General features: G+C 46.2%; 1 protein-coding gene across 3 annotated transcripts in view; it reads left to right on the top strand.

The window, feature by feature from the left end:
- Positions 1–452: 452 nt before the first annotated feature.
- LOC308571968 (integrin alpha-X-like) overlaps positions 453–17181 on the top strand; it is a 30498-nt gene continuing 13769 nt past the window's right edge. Inside the window, exons 1-14 of one of the 3 annotated variants that reach the window (XM_081167621.1) lie at positions 453–619; positions 4659–4782; positions 4873–4973; positions 5286–5347; positions 6030–6144; positions 7097–7224; positions 8291–8439; positions 8532–8685; positions 8867–8999; positions 9941–10017; positions 11622–11742; positions 11847–11983; positions 13203–13343; positions 16565–16768. In XM_081167621.1, the coding sequence (XP_081023747.1) occupies positions 556–619; positions 4659–4782; positions 4873–4973; positions 5286–5347; positions 6030–6144; positions 7097–7224; positions 8291–8439; positions 8532–8685; positions 8867–8999; positions 9941–10017; positions 11622–11742; positions 11847–11983; positions 13203–13343; positions 16565–16768 (1710 nt within the window). In that variant the 5' untranslated portion in view covers positions 453–555. Of the gene's footprint in view, positions 620–3164; positions 3235–4218; positions 4345–4658; positions 4783–4872; positions 4974–5285; positions 5348–6029; positions 6145–7096; positions 7225–8290; positions 8440–8531; positions 8686–8866; positions 9000–9940; positions 10018–11621; positions 11743–11846; positions 11984–13202; positions 13344–16564; positions 16769–17181 lie in introns of those variants that run through there. The other 2 variants (XM_081167622.1, XM_081167623.1) reach the window with 2 other exon arrangements.

The raw sequence follows: 17181 nt of genomic DNA, 5'->3' as shown, positions 1-17181 counted from the left end.
ATCTAGCGCTCTGGATATTAGACTGCCCCATCATTCCTGGTGATTTTTTCATGCTGGCTGGGGCTGATGGGATTTGGGAGTCCAGAACCACAGGTTAGCCCCCCCCCTTCCTTTAAGATGTCTTACTGGAACACACTGGAAAGCATCCCTAGTACAGTTTTCTGGGTCTATTGATGGGTCGCCCTCTAGGAAGCACATCCTGAAAGTGAAGACGACCCTGTGTTTGCGCCCAGCACCTGATATGCAGGGATATACTTTTGCTGAACATTGGACATTCAGTGGCGACAAAAACCTTGTTAGGTTTTGTCTGTCCCATGCAACGGAAATGGAATGGAAGAAAGCCTCTGGGAAAAGAGGCAGCCCTACTCTGTTAATTTAACATTGTCTAGCATTTAAAGTTGGGTGTGGTTTGTAGGTGGCGCAAATCAGAGATTCATGCTGAAACTGAGGGGGGAACGGATACTGGTGTGGCAATAATAGGAAATGAGATGCCAGACTTTGCAGCAGTGCAGTCTCCATGCAAGTCGGCCGCAGAGGACTGGATGAAGCAACAGCATGGAGCCTGCCGTCGAAATGAAGTGGATCTTCAAAGCTGCTTGCTTTCTCTGCCTTGGCTGGTGTACGTACTGCAGCTCAACTTTGGCTTGTGGGGCAGGTGTAGGGTTGCCAACTGAGCCCAAAGGAACTGGCTTTGGTTTGTTCCTGTGTCTTTAACAGCAAGTTGATCTGCAGCAATCGACAGGTGAATCTGTTCTCAGCTTGGAGAAAAGTTGTGCCACTTGCTTACAGCTGTTTTAAAAGGCACAGGAGCAGGGGTTGGGGGGGTTGTTAAAGTTGGAGCCATCAGGAGTGGGGCAGCTGGTTGGGTTGCAGGTAAACTGAATCAGGGCTAATGGGGGGCAGGGAGGGGGCTGCAGTGTTGTAGACAGTGACTTTAAAAAAGGAACAAAAACTTGCCGTGTGTGGGAAGGCTTGCTCAGTCAAGCACTGAAATGGGGATTTTTTAAAAACCAAAAAATGTTTCTACAGGTCTAGTGGTATTAAGTGCTTACTAAATAATAACCCTACTTTGCATTTATTTTGCCTGTGTTTAAAGCCTGTCACACTAATCCATTGTAGTTGTTACAACAGCCCTGTGAGGTAGGTTAATAGTCATCTCTCCATATTGTTCAGGTTGTTGAAAGCTACCTTGAGATTTTGGGGCTAAAATCTTGAGACCTTCCTACCTTGCACAACCAATATGAGGCTAATTAATACTGCCCCACTGTGCAGGGCTGTTACCAGGATTACAGAGGCTGGCTCAAGATGTTCAGCAGACAGCCACTTTATAGACTACTGCAGTGTGTAACGTGGGGCTAACCTTGAAGGCTACCAAGAATCTTCAGTTTGTTCCAAACTGGTTTGAGAACGAGAGATGTGTGGTCTCGCAAAACATGTCGCTGCACTTCAGTGATGTTCCCTGGCTTTCCAAATTCTGCTGAAATCGTTGGGCTTAACCTAAACAGCCCTATACAAATCGGAGCATGGAATAAGGATGCCTGCCTTCACATGGCCCTGTCTGTTCTCTAAGCTAAGGCAAATGTATCCTGACTCAGGTGCCTTCAAGCCTCAGAAATTGACAGTGGCAAATGCAGGCACTTTTCTGTTCTGTAGCCAGAGCCTTAAAACAGCCTTCCCAGGTGTATCTAATCTACCAATCCACACCCTGCAACATCTATCCAGGGCCATCTCCTAAATTTTAGGCAATTGTCAAGGTTATTTTATTCACCCAGGCTTTTAGTAAACAGAAATGTCGAGTCTTTAGTGATGCCTATTGTTTTTAACTTTTGTGTCTTCTTTTTTATCGCTGCTTTATCTGGCTGCTTTTACTGTATACCTTTTTTTAAATAACCTGCCCCGCCCCCCCCCCCCGCCATTATTTGAGATTTGATTGTAAGCCACCTTTGACATTTCTTCAGAATTGCAAAGTGGGGTAGAAATGCTTACATAAACAAATGAGATGGTAGATTGCTGAGGTGGTCTAGTGGACTGTACCACTTGAGACCGCAAGTATAATGCTGTATTATTATTATTTTTTTAAAGCAGCCCTCCATCTGGGTACACACAAAACTAGAACTGCAGGGAAAAGCATGAGTTTTGGCTCTTTCTCCCTAACGCAAGGGTGGTAAAGCTCAGCCCATGGACGCCAGGCCAAATATCCCCTAAATCACACCAGATGTCATATGTAACACCAGGTGTGGGGCAGGAAGAGGCATGGCACATCCTATCCCTGCAGCAAGCAGGACTGAAGTCTCTGTGCATCAGATGAAGGGTGGAAAACTCAATCCTGCTTGGTGGAAGTCCCTGAGAAGGCTCCTTGCACACTAGGGTACATCATGCGCCTGAACCCTGCAGAAAGCGGGACTGAGCTCCCCTTGTCAAAGGCGGCTCACAGAACAGGGGGCTAGGGGGGAGAGAGAGAGATGGGACCATTGTGCTCAAAAGCACTACTAGATGGGCAGCTTTCATTTTAGTCCAACGCTGATGGCGGAAGAGTATCCTTTGCCCCACCTGAGGGCAGCAGACTACCGTATGTTCTGGCGTATAAGATGACTTTTTAACCCATGAAAATCTTCTCAAAAGTTGGAGGTCGTCTTATAGGCCCAGTCGTCTTATACGCCGGAAAATACGGTAGATTGGAGCTGCAAGGCAGCGGATGACATGGTACACACACCTCTGCTTCCCACCATCCTGTAGCTGCTTGGTGCGCGCACCCCCTCCCAAGCACCTTATGTCTGAAGCTGTTTCCTCAGCCTACCAAATGGTAGGACCACCTCTGCATTGGCATCAAGGACAATGTTTATGGGCATCTGGGCTACCTGCTGCTTCCCCAGTGGGGTCACTGAGGGCATCTTGCGCAAGGGAGCTGACACGGCTTCCTGGCCTCTGGCGGCTAGAGTTACTTCAGGGACCAAAAAGGCCTCCTCGCCGCCACAAACCCTTCCCTTTCTTTTTCCACTGTGTTCATTCTGACACATTCCGTGAAGAAATAACATGCACCCACTGGCACGCTAAGAAAACTGATGGGGATTCAGGGCATTGCAAAGGTGTGGAAGAGGCCATAAGAAGGGGAAGGAGAATAAGGGTCAAATGACTCATCTAGCCATCTCTTTGTCAACGGAGAAGCCGCGTGTTCGGGAATGTCCAAATGTGGCCAACTTCCTCCTGGCCAGACATGTGGGTCAAGAGCCAAATGTATGCATGAGGAAATAAAATATTAAAACTCATATGCTAAAAGCAGTGGCGCCTGTGACGGGGGTGGTTTTGCATCCTGCTGCAGCCAGGCTATCCCTAGGAATACTGGGCATTTTTGTAGCATTTTTGAGCACTCTGAGTCCATTTACATACTGTTTTGTTGTAAAACTTATACAGAGAGCTTGGAAAGTAGGTCAGCAGCACTATTCTTTCTCCCCGCATCCTCACTGCAGAGCAGGGGTTGCTGCTGGGAGAGAACGGATTGCCTGAGGGAGCTTCCTGCATGTGCAAGATTTGAACAACTTGTAGAATCAAATAATTTGTAGCGTTGGAAGAGACCCTGAGAGTCATCTAGTCCAACCTGCCTACAATGCAGGAATCTCAAGTAAAGCGTCCGTAACAGATGGCCACCCAACCTCTGCTTAAAAACCTCCAAGGAAGGAGAGTCTGCAACCTCCTGAGGGGGCCTGTTTCACTGTGGAACAGCTCTTACGATCAGAAAAAAAATCTTCCTGATCCATAGTTCAGCCATTAGGTTACGCCAGCTCCATGTAGCTCTTTTGGAAAGTGCCAACCACAGACTTTCCACCCCAGCATTTGGAAAGCACAGACTTCATCCAAGCAGTCAGAGGTTGTCTTGTTTCCAAAGAGCAGCATGTGAACTTCAGCTTCCTCAGCTGCCGGCTGTTTGTGTTTCTCTTCTCTGGCATTTCCCCCTCCTTCCTTGAACCTTCCCTTACTGTCTGCCCCTTCCACCCACTTGCAAGCTTCTTAGGCCTCCTGTCTCCTTTTCCTAGACACCTGTTGCTTCTACCTGTGGCCACTTGTCCACTTTTCCTAGAGACAAGATGTGTCCATTCCCCAGCCAAAGATTTAACTGCCAGAGACCCCTGGGAAGAAAACAGAACCATGTGCTGGCTCCAGGGGTTTTTTTTGGGGGGGGGGGCTACAGGCAAAATATCCTGAACAGGCCTCCTCCCTGCCCATTCACTTGCTTTTGGGCCCAGTCTGTATAACTATCCAGCATATAACTCTAGCCACCTATAGTAACAAGATGTAAACAAGGTTTCTCCCCCTCCCCAAAGGAACAATGATTTACCAGGGACTGGGGTGAGTCAATAGGGACAGCTGGAGCACAGGCATAATATACAATATTCACAGTGGTAAAATGTGTAATAATATATGGACACTTGGGCCTGTTTATTCAATTGGTAGCCTCTCCAGTTGCTCCCCCACCCCCCCAACCCAAGGCTGCTTTCAGGTGGGGCTTTTAACAAAAATTGTTTTAAGCTCAAATTGGAACTTGGACATCTTCCACATCTGGAAGAGCCCCTGGCAGCTTGTGAAAAGGAAATGTTTTCTTAGCAGTGTTGATGCACCAATCTCTCTGTGCCACAGCATTCTGCTACCGTTTTCCACTCTAGGTTCTGCAGTCTCTTCAGACTTCAACATCATTGATACAGAGACTCCGGTGTTTTTCCGAGGTGACAAGGCCTCTCAGTTTGGCTACCGTGTCATCCAGACGAGAGCGGACGACGGCACGTCCTGGTGAGAACCAAACCGTTGCCAGTTTATTTTGTTCAGAGCAGCCACATGCCTGTAAACAGTCGTTTTCTAAAACTTGCTCCCCTCGTGCAGGTTGGTAGTGAGTGCCCCCATGTCAGGCAACCGGACGGGATCGCTTTTCCGCTGCTCGTATGATACAGAGAAGTGCCAGACAATGGTTCTCCACCACAACAGTAAGCTAAAAATTTGTGTGCCTCCATTCTTCTGAAGGTGAGAGTGTCGCATCTGATCATTTTATCTCCTGAGAAGAGAGGGAACTCTTGAGGGCATATGTGCACTACAGACTGATACGGATTTTACAATTCCCTATTTTCATCAGTTAAATTTTGGAGGGTATGCAGAATAGCTAGGAACTGTGTGTGTGTATTAATATCCATGAGACATGGGGACAAAGTCTCTTTATATATTATAATTATATATTATAAGTCTCACTTACATGTCTGTCTCTTTTTTCCACATGCCATCTCTCCTTGTCTGAAACAAAGATACCTCTGGAATATCTCTGGGACTTTCGCTGGCGGCCGATAAATCAGACTCAAAAATAATAGTAAGTAATACCAGAGTGGAATCAAATAGCAAAATAGTGCAAATCCATGGGTGGGCCTGCGTTTGCCGTGTCTGTCACTCAGAAAGGAGGTGAAACAGAGGCAGCCCTGTCATTAGTGAGAATGAGGCAGCCGCCTCAAGCAGCTGATTCAAGGCGTAATTAAAGGAGAATAAAATATTTTAAAATTTATTAATATTGTATTTTTACTGCCAGAGATGGGAAGAGGGGCTTGTGGGATTTTCTGCTTCAGGTGACAGAATAACTTGACCAGCTGTGGGTGCCTTGCAACTTGGCTTTGGAGAGAAAATATTGAGCTCAAGCAGAAAATGCCCTGACCTGGCCTTGAGGAGGAATTTCTCTCAATTTGGCTGAGACAATCTAGAGTCACATCTATAGCATACATTTAAAGCACAGTTATGTCACTTTAACAGCCTTTGCTCCCCTGAAAGAATCATGGGAAATGTGGTTTAAGGATGCTTGGAATTGTAGCTCTGTGGGGAGTCTCCTAACAACTCTCAGCACCCTTACCAAACTACAGTTCCCAGGATCCTTTGGGGGAAGCCATGGTCTAAGAGTGCTTTAAACATTTCAATAAATAAGTCTATGGTGTGGATATGACCTAGGTGAATCAGCTTAGGAGACTGGGATCCCATGGCTGTTTTCATCCTTCCTGTCCACACAGGCCTGTGGCCCAACATGGGAGCGTCGATGTGGGGACTTTGATTATCTGAATGGTGTCTGCTATATTATGAGCAACTTTAACCAACCTGCCAAAGAGATCCATCCAGCTTTCCAAGGTAAGATTTGGAGAAAATTAGCTTCACATGCCTCATAGCATATTGCATTAATAAGCTAGGTTGGGGAGCATCGGTTTGGTAAAGGGGAAGAGGAGACAGTCATGCGCATGAAGTTGGACCAAGGTTGTCACACATATTATGTCCTTTTAATTGCTGCAGCACAAATTCAATATGTGCAGCTTTTCACCATTGCTGCATCTGCATGCCAGGTGAGAGTTATTCTGCAGTTCTAGCATCCCAAAATAAGCTTTGGCCTACCCCATATTGTATTTATCAGGCTATCCCCTTTGAGTTCCATGGCAATTCTCTCCAGTCAAACCCTTCTTTTTGTACATTGCTCTGGAATACACAGTGACCCAATATGTCAATTACAAATAAGGAATTTTGACCGCAGCAAATCATACTTGCACACCTCCAGAATGGTATCTTCTACCTGCATCGTGTCTCTCAGATGTCACTCTCCTGAAGGTGTGGATGTTTGATTTGGGGTGACTCACAGCTTAGTTTGGGGTACATGTCCTTGGTTCCTTGTTCATTTTGTTTTTGACTATTATTGATGTGGGCTTGTACACCTGGCAATGCCATGTACTAAAACCAAATACTCGGTTGGACATAATTCTGGAACATCTCATGTTCCCTTGGAGGTGTGGCTCTGTGATTTGTGGCAGCCCAAAGTTTAATTTGGGGTGTTCAGAACCAATTCCTCATTTGCAGTTGTTACCTGAGATTATCATGTGTTAAAGACCGTTGTGCAAAGGGTTCTGACTGGAGAGAAATGTTGTGGCTCTTGAATGGGACAATCCCCACATTATGGAGACATGCAAAGTTTATTTTAGGATGCTGGGGCATATCGGCTTCCGTTCCTCGTTGAGGCTATTCATTTGTCTTTGTTTTGGGATGTCGTGGGAATGCAATCCATTTTCCACACCCATCATGCCTCTTCTCCACTCAGAGTGCACTGTTGGCGTGGATGCTGTGATCTTATTTGACGACTCTGGGAGCATTTCTGATGGTTCCTTTCTCACAGTGAAGAACTTCACCCTTCAGCTAATGGCTTCTGTTTCTGAGGCAGATGTGCAGGTGAGAGCAATAAGGAGCTTGTTGGCGCTGCATGTGGGACGTGACTGGGTGGGTGGGTGTCACTGGGCTTTGCTTCTTAGGTCACACCCCCTCCATAGTTTCAAAGCACTCTTATAGTATTTAAGCAGTCATGGCTTCTCCCAAAGAACACCAGCTTGTTAAGGGTGTTGAGACTCATAATTCCCCTTTCTCAGATTTCTGAGAGGGTTCTTTCCCAGCCCCACCTGGAGATGCTGAGGATTAAACCTGGACTTTTTGCATGCAAAGCAGATGCTCTACCACTGAGTTTGAGTTTCACCTGGTCACAGGCCCTGCCAAGTTTGAAAGGAACCCCCATGTGGCACCGGTCATTCTTCATCTGCTGCCCTTAATTCTGTACTCCTTCCCCGTCACTGCCATTGCTGAGCTTTTGGGCTGGGCTGCCCTTCTCATGCCCTCTTGTTACTTCTGCTTGCTTTAGAAAAATATCTTGAATGGTTGGGCATCAGGTGCTGTGAAGTGAACCACTGTGTCAGCTAGACTTATTTACCCAGAATGCTTCTGGGCAGCACACGACAGGCAGCTGAAGGCTGGCAGATGGGGTGGTATGCCCCACACACCACAGTTTCCCACCACTCTAACAATTGGCACTCACCATTTGGTGTCATATGCCAGAGAGGAGCTCCTGGGCTTCAAAGTCCTGAATGTTGACTAACGGTGCCAAAGTGTGGGGTGTGCTCGCTGTATTTTCATTGATGACATAAGCCATTCTCCAAATGATATTGATTCTTCACATGTGCATCCGAACTCCCCACTGCATGGGGAAAGAGGAGCAGTGCGGTATAGTGGTTAAGAGCAGTGGACTTGTAATCTGGTGAACCGGGTTCGCTTCCCCGCTCCTCCACATGCAGCTGCTGGGTGACCTGGGGCTAGTCACACTTCTTTGAAGTCTCTCAGCCTCACTCACCTCACAGAGTGTTTGTTGTGGGGGAGGAAGGGAAAGGAGAATGTTAGCCGCTTTGAGACTCCTTAGGGTAGTGATAAAGCGGGATATCAAATCCAAACTCCTCCTCCTCATGTCTTCCAGTTTGCTATGGTCCAGTTTTCCACTGAAGTCAACCTGGTTTTTGATTTTAACTACTACAATGCATTTAAAAGCAAGGTGAAGGAAATAGTTGATGCAATTCAACAGACCAAAGGAAATACTCACACCCCGACTGCCATCCGCTATGTGGCGTGAGTACCGGGGAAATGAATTTTTGGGTTGGAGGAAGAGCCAGGTGCCTTTTGCCCCTTCAGATCCAAGCCAATTGTTGCCTTCTTTGCAGGGATAAAGTCTTCTTACCCAAGCTTGGCATGCGACCTCACAGCAAGAAACTCCTCATTGTCTTGACCGATGGCGTATCCAATGACAGGAAAACCACATTTGATGTCGCTATACAGGCTGCAGATAAGAAAGGCATCATCCGTTATGCCATTGGGGTATGGAGTTCAAAACCATCATTGAGGTTGCAATGTGTGGATTCTGTGACTGCACCATGCAAGCACACAAGTGCAGGATTGGTCCCTTGGGGAACCAAGTGCTGAGGTTATATGTGGCAGGGACCCATTAGTAATGGGGGGACAAGACGTCTTTTTAGAAATTCCCTGTTGCTTGTTCCAGGTTGGCAAACAAACTAGAACTGATGAGCTGAACACAATTGCTTCGTCACCTAATAATGTTTTTGAAGTCGACAGCTTTGATGCGCTCAGTAGCATTCAGAACCAGCTGAAGGACAAGATCTTTGCCATTGAAGGTCAGTGTCGCAAGGTGATGGAGCATATTTGCTGATGCTCAGTTTTGTCCAAGAACTATAGGCATGGTACAGTAAAGGGGGGGGGGCAGGATGTAAAGAACTGAAGTACCTAACAAGGGAATGAAGTTTAAGTTTAAGAATTCACAAAATGACATGGGCACTGCGGAACAGGGTGAGTCGTTGTGTCAGTCATTATTGCTAATGCTGAGGTGTACAACAGATTAACCGACACTGTGCAACCTGACTCTGCCCAGCCGTTTGCAAAGGAGGTGCAAATGTGGGGGTGCCATCCATGCTGAAGCCCCACAACAGAAGTACCATATTTTTTGTCCCATAGGACGCACCGGCCCATAGGACACACCTAATTTTTTGGGGGGGAAATAAAGGGAAAATTTTTTCCCCTTTATTTCCCCTCCAAAACCAGGTTGGGGAATCCAAACCAGGTCGGGGAACAGCGGGATGGCGGTGCAGGGCTGCCTAGGCTGCGGATGTTTTCCCGAAGCGCCAGGCGCTCTGCTTTCAGCGCGCCCCGTGCTCCGGGAAGCAGGCTGCTATCCGCAGCCTAGAGAGCCCTGCGGGAACTCCCGCAGGCTCCCCAGGCTTGCTGATAGCCCTCCTGAAGCCTGGAGAGCGAGAGGGGTCAGTGCGCACCGACCCCTCTTGCTCTCCAAGCTTCAGCGAAAGCCTTCATTCGCCCCATAGGACACACACACATTCCCCCTTCATTTTTGGAGGGGGAAAAGTGCGTCCTATAGGGCGAAAAATACGGTACTTCTTGTACGAAAGATTACTCTTCTCCCAACCCTGGAAAACTGCATTTGTTCTCCTCTAACATGACCATTTAGAAAGGGCAGATTTTGAGGCCAACCTTCCTCCCCTCCTTGCCCCCCCTCCATTCTTTACCTCTTGCCTGTCTTAATTATCTTTTGTTTCCCAAAAAGGGACCTCTGGAATCTCTGCTGGCAATTCATTTCAAAAAGAACTTTCTCAGGGCGGATTCAGTGCTCTCCTCACCCCAGTGAGTAGAAACTCCTGTCATAAGAACATAGGCTTTGTTTGGGGTATTTATATCCTGCTTTTTAGGCAGACCTCACAGAATGGTTTACAAAGGACCATCCGAACAATAAGTGTGTGTGTATGTGTGTGTACAGTGCTTTTTTATTAAAAAATGTTTGGGGTACTCTCATTTTGACTCAAGAAATTCACCATTTTATAGTTCAAATTGGGGAAAATAAATACAGTAAATGGACAAAAGTACAAAGATTCACAAAATGTTTAGGGGTATGCATACCCCTGCATCCCCCCAGAAAAATGCACATGTGTGTGTGTGTGTATAAAATAAAAGGGAACAATAACTTTGTTTTAGAAGAAGCTATAATTTGCTTCTACTCCCTTTAGGACCCTGGCTTCCAATGTTATGAGAGACAGTGAAAAAGTAATCCAATTCTATTTTCCCATTCAGTTATGCATCTCAGTTGGTTCCTCTTAATCTTTCATTCATGAGTTCTGAAAACAATTCCTACCACCATCCCTATTTAAAGGGAAGTCTCTCCTCATGGGCTGCCACAACTAGCAATACAACACTGTGTGGGATGGATTTGTCTTTCTGCCGTGCAGCCTTCCCCCCCCCCGCCCCCCCAAATTTTCCTTTGGGGAGCCTTACTCATGAATGTTTTCTGCTGATGCACAGAGTCTGATCACCATATATAGAGAAGGACTCAGTTTCTCCCCCTACCGATTGGTTCGCACCCTGCGAATGTTGTTCCCTTTGTGTGTATGTAGTTTGACTGTTTGGTTCACGTCATTTGCAGCTCTGTCACTGTGCTCTGCAGGTATCCTCCTGTAGTTCAGCTGTTCCTATTTGTAAACTAATCTGGATTTAAATCTGTATACTGGCCTATAAGGGATAGGACTGGTTGGAGAATAGCTTTGGACTAGATGATCATTGAATAAATTTAATAAATTTGTGTTGTTTTTTTAAACACCACAATAATTCTATGATTACATGTAGAACACCCTGTTATTTTGTTATGCAGTGTGGAGAAATGCTTGACTTGGCTGTGGTTTGGTCATTAACTGGAGGAGAACTGAGAGGTGCAATTTGACTAATGTCTAAAACAGAATGGGCTGGGGAGTAGAGCTCAGTTATTGATGTTGTTGTTGTTAATTCAATTGTCATATCACCCTTTATCAAAATGTCCCAGGGCAGTGCACAACACATTTTATGGAGCACTACAAAACACACATAATAAAAAACATAATAATAGACAGCATAATAATGATATAATCCCACAGCTTTAACAAGCCATAGCTTATTTAATGACCAAAGGGTATAGAGGAATGGTTTTGCCTGGTACCTAAAGACATGTAACCATGGCGCCAGCCGAGCTTCTCTGGGGAGGGTATTCCACAGTCAGGGAGCCACCACAGAAAAGGCCCGTTCTTGTGTTTCCATCCTCCAAACCTCTTGGGGAGCAAAAAACGGCCTCAGATGACAAGTGCAGGGGCCAAGTCAGTTCCTATGGCAGTCCTTCAACACCGAGAAACCACCACCACACCTGGGACTGCAGTCTGTACTCCCCTCACCTCCCTATCTTTCTTCACGCCTCCATCTTCTTCCAGGGGCATGTGGTGACTGGAGCTGTTGGGGCTCACACTTGGTCTGGGGGTCTGGAGGAACAGTCTTTGGGAGACCCTCCCCAAATCCAATTCCTGAACATTTCCTTCAATGTCTCATATCTGGGTGAGTGAGGCAGCTTCTCCTTTGCCTTCCATATCTAATGGCCTGCCAGGATCTAACTCATCCAACCCGACGTCCACAACCTCCTATTTCTTTGTCTCTGACAGGCTATTCGGTGGCTGTAGCTCAGCGTGGAAAGAAGCAGTTCTACATAGCTGGGGCTCCGCGATACCAGCATGTTGGAGCTGTCGCAGTCTTTGAAAGCCGGAGTAAGCGCTTGGTGGTATTCCCTGAAGGGGATCAGGTAAGAGGCAGAAACCGGGGTGCAGATCAGTCTCCCATCCACTTCATGTTGGGTGTGAAGGTTGTAAGCTGCCCTGGAAGTTTAGTGTTAAAGCAAGGCAGGCCACCTTAACTAATCTAGAACCGGCAGAGAGATAGGAGCGCAGGAGTCAGTCTCTTGGCCCATGTAGTTTGGTGCTGTCTACACTGACTTGGCAGCAGTCAGCTTCAGGCAGCGGATGTTCCCATCCCTGCCTAGAGATGCTGAGGATGGAAACCTGGGACCTTCTGCATGCCAAGCAGGTGTCCTTCAGCCTTTCCCCTCTTTCTCTTAGAAAGTTACTTCAAACACATGGAAGAGACAGAGGGAGTTGATAATCGAACAACCTGTCAAACATCACTGAGCAGCTGCTAAACAATAAGCAGACATCATACTGATAGTGACTAGGAGTACAGTGGTACCTCGGGTGACATACACTTCACGTTATAGACGCTTCAGGTTACAGACTCCGCTAACCCAGAAATAGTACCTCGGGTTAAGAACTTTGCTTCAGGATGAGAACAGAAATCGTGTTCCGGTGGCGCGGCAGCAGCAGGAGGCCCCATTAACTAAAGTGGTGCTTCAGGTTACGAACAGTTTCAGGTTAAGAACGGGCCCCCGGAACGAATTAAGTTCTTAACCCGAGGTACCACTGTATTAAAATCTGAAAAGGCTCTATTCCTGTGTTTCTCCTTTTTCTTGTGCCCCCTTCTGACTGACCTTTATTTGGTCACAGATTCCAGTTGACTAACTGATTAATTCTGCCATGGGATACTCCTGTCAGTCTCAAACTGCTTCACATCAATATTCCAAGAGGGTTTTGGGCCTACATCTTCTCTCTCTCTCTCAGGGCCAAGCTAGACATGAAACTAAAGTTATGAGTGCCATTAGCCTGCCCTGTTCTTAAAATCTAAATAATTGGTGGTAAATCTATGGACCTCATTAAACCTGCTAGACCTTTTGACATGAGCGTAGCCAGGCTTTTTGTTGGGGAGGACCTTTTGCTTGGGAAGGCATAACCTCAGTTAGCTATGTATTTTTTATGGGGGGGGCAGCTGCCCCACCCTGTCCCCCCTTGGCTACACCCATGCCTCTCAATTTGGCCCATGAGTTTGTTTTGGCAATGATTAAGCCCACTAGTCTAACTGGTCATCTTCACTTCTGCCAGTCACCTCCATATTGTATTTCTATTTCTTTCCAGTTGGGTTCTTACTATGGGGCTGAAGTCTGCTCCGTTGACCTAGATGAAGACAACAATACCGACCTTGTTCTGATTGGGGCTCCCCATTATTACAGTAAGAACCAAGGTGGGCTTGTTGATGTCCGCTCTATGAATGACCAGGTGAGGAAACGCACCAGTGGTAGGGTTGGGAAGGGTGGGCGGGTGGGAAGAAGGGGCAAGGAGGAGGATGGACCAGACTTGCTCACATCTATAATAATAATAATAATAATAATAATAATAATAATAATAATAATAATAATAATTTATTTATACCCCGCACATCTGGCTGGGTTTCCCTAGCCACTCTGGGCGGCTTCCAACAGAACACTAAAATACAATAACCTATTAAACATTAAAAGCTTCCCTAAACAGGGCTGCCTTCAGATGTATTCTAAAAGTCTGGTAGTTGTTTTTCTCTTTGACATCTGGTGGGAGGGCATTCCACAGGGCGGGTGCCACTACCGAGAAGGCCCTCTGCCTGGTTCCCTGTAACTTGGCTTCTCGTAGCGAGGGAACTGCCAGAAGGCCCTCGGTGCTGGACCTCAGCATCCAGGCAGAACAATGGAGGTGGAGACGCTCCTTCAGGTATACTGGACCAAGGCCGTTTAGGGCTTTAAAGGTCAGCACCGATACTTTGAATTGTGCTTGGAAACGTACTGGGTGTTAAATGGTCTCGGCTGCCGCTCCCAGTCACCAGTCTAGCTGCCGCATTCTGGATTAGTTGTAGTTTCTGGGTCACCTTCAAAGGTAGCCCCACGTAGAGCGCATTGCAGTAGTCCAAGCGAGAGATAACTAGAGCATGCACCACTCTGGCGAGACAGTCTGCAGGCAGGTAGGGTCTCAGCCTGCGTACCAGATGGAGCTGATAAACAGCTGCCCTGAACTTCTGGAAAAACTGAACTTCTGCTCCATCCAGCTTTCATGGGAAATGTTGGGATACAGCTCAGCTTGCTGAGTGGTTTGCACAGGGTTAATGCAGATAGAGAGGGGAATTTATTTGCTTTTCAAATTTTTTTATTGGTTTTCACAATATTATAAACAAACAAACACACACACAAGACAAACAAACATAAATCATAACCTTACTGAAAATTACACTTATTAACTTTGTTAAGTGACTTCCTCGCTTCCCCTTGGTTGAATTTCATTGCATATCCTTTTAACGGTTTTCCAAATCCCAATTCGTATGAAATTTAACTGAAACATTAACATCCTTAAATCTTCACCTTATGGAATTAAACATATTAATTCATCACTTAACTTAAATAAAATCCTAAGCCAATTAAGTATCTGCAAGCTGTTTTCAGTTAATTTAACTTAACAAATCTAACTAGATAATCATTATAAAAAAATTCCTTCCAGTAGCACCTTAAAGACCAACTAAGTTAGTTCTTGGTATGAGCTTTCGTGTGCATGCACACTTCTTCAGATACACTCTGTGTATCTGAAGAAGTGTGCATGCACACGAAAGCTCATACCAAGAACTAACTTAGTTGGTCTTTAAGGTGCTACTGGAAGGAATTTTTTTATTTTGACTATGGCAGACCAACACGGCTACCTATCTACTACTAGATAATCATTAAATTTAATCCACTCTTCCTGATACTCCTCGCCCTTCTGGTCGCGGAAGGAATTTTTAAAGATTCCCAAACCTTCTCACTGTCCTTGGATCTCTGTGCTGAACTTTCCTTTGATGTTAGACTGATAAAGCTGATCAAATTTCCTTCTTTGCACTCTTGCTTCTGAAGCTGATGGGGAAAGGGCATCTTTGGCAGTATCTCTGCTGAATGCGAGGGGGGGTGTAATAGAATAGGGTTGAATAGTAGAGTTGGAAGGGACCACGAGGGTCATCTAGTCCAACCCCCCGCAATCTTTTGTGCAACGTGGGGCTCGAACTCATGACCCTTGAGATTAAGAGTCTCATGCTCTACCAACTGAGCTATCCCAGGAGCCAAGCATGGCTCTGCTGCATCTCCAGATTTAGTTAGAACTAAGAGCTCTTTTCTACCCAAGTATGTCTTGCCTATAAAAACCCCCCACCCAGGCCCTTTTTATTTTCCATACCAAGTGTCTCTGTGTGCAACTGCAACCAAGGTAAGCTTGCTCTCCTAGCAAGCACTCCAAATACAGTCAGTTTCCAAGCTGTGTGCTAACTCTGCAGAGTATAAACACATTTTATTTTCAAGAAGCATTTGAAGGCCGCTCTCTTTACTTCCTCCTGTGATTGGTGTTATGTACTGAAGTTCTCACCCTGGGCCAGCAGGGGGATACTGTAGATAGTTTTCACTCAGGTCCACATATGCAAATAAGGAATTGAAAGTGACGTTCAGTGATTGGATAGTTACAGAAAGTTGTTACTGTTGCTTGTAGTTGAGCTCTGTATAAGCAGGCTGGCTGAACCCTTCAGCCCAGTTCAGTTCTGGCCTCTGAATAAACAAGAGCTGTTTGAAGAATCTCTGTGTCGTCTGATATGTTCACCCACAACTTAACGATTGGCTTCCGTTATGCCCTTTCCCTGGGCACAGTCTCTTATTGGGGCCAAGCTAGATGTGATATTGTGTGAAAGCAATTAACGCATACATTAAAAATGAATAAATAGCCACCTGGGAGTGAGGGAGAGCAGCAATAGAACTACAGCCATACTCTACCACGATGATCCCTATCTGAAGGTGCCCTGTTGCTGCCCGTGGACACTTCTCTCTCAGGATTAGTAGCAGCTCTGAGAGGTGATTTTTCATTGGAGTCACAGCAGGGAAATGAAAGGATTAACCCTTCCCGGCTCACTGCAGAGCTGTTTCAAAGTGTTGAAGTCGTCATGGGTTTATCCAGCTAAGTTCTACTCAGTGTAGAAATGGATGGATCCATGTAAGGATTAGCATTGCACAACCTCCGCCTGCTCCCTCCGAATTTTAATTGTTTCCTTACAAGTCAACCATGGTACAAAACTGGACCTTAAATTATAACACCAAGGCAGAGAGTGCCATCTTGAGCTCATAGATGAAATAAGATTTAACTGGGGGACTCATGTTCACTAGGACAATAAACATCCTTGTCAGGCCTCAGGAGGTTGATTGAGGTCCGTTTAACCCAGGATATGCGTTTTGCTTGTATTGCCTCATTGCTTTTAGAGAATGGTCTTAGCTCATCTTCCCACTGTGTCTATTTATTTATTTTTAAATAATGTCATACTAATGCTGCTTTAAATGCTGTTCCTTCTTCCGGTTATTGATTGTTAAATGTTGGAGTCGTTTTAATGCCAAATATATTCGCTGCCTTGAAATTTGGTTAAGGGAAGTTGGAGAGGGTATAACTGTGTTAATAAGTCACACACTTCCTGGCAGGGTCACCTTGTTCCCCTCCAAACGCTTCGTGGGGAGCCTGGCAGCAGCTTTGGCCGTTTTGGGGCAGCACTCTGCGCTTTAGGGGACATAAGCGGGGATGGCATTGCAGATGTGGCGATAGGAGCCCCCATGGAGGATGAAGATCGTGGGGCCATTTACATCTTCCTGGGAGAAGCAGGCGGGCTGAAAAAACACCACCGCCAGGTGAGCCTGAGAGTCAAAAGTGCATATATTGTCTGTTTGTGTGTGGCAAGGTGGTCCAATGGTTAAAGTGCTAGGCCAGGGATGGGGAATGTGTGACCCTCCTGATACTGGACTACAACTCCCATCGTCTCTGACCAATGGCCATGCTGGCTGGGTGGCGGGGGGAGCACAGGTTTCCTATTCCTGATGCAGGCAGTACAGATTCAGTCCCTCCACATCTCTCCATTGAATTCTTATGAGCCGATTCCTGAATCAGTCTCCACTGATCATTGATGAAATGGGAACAGTAAAGCAACAGAGTTGTTGGAACGCAATTGCAGCCAAGTCTGGATAGAAACCCAGTTCAATACATAATCTCAATAACCGCTCCCTTTTTGATGACAGATGTGATCCCCGCCTCCCCAGTATTGGGC

Source organism: Podarcis bocagei (assembly GCF_964188305.1).
Source record: "Podarcis bocagei genome assembly, chromosome: 13".
In the NCBI taxonomy this organism is placed as follows: Eukaryota; Metazoa; Chordata; class Lepidosauria; order Squamata; family Lacertidae; genus Podarcis; species Podarcis bocagei.
Note: the sequence above shows the minus strand (reverse complement) of the source record. Positions and strands in the feature narration are given on the sequence as shown.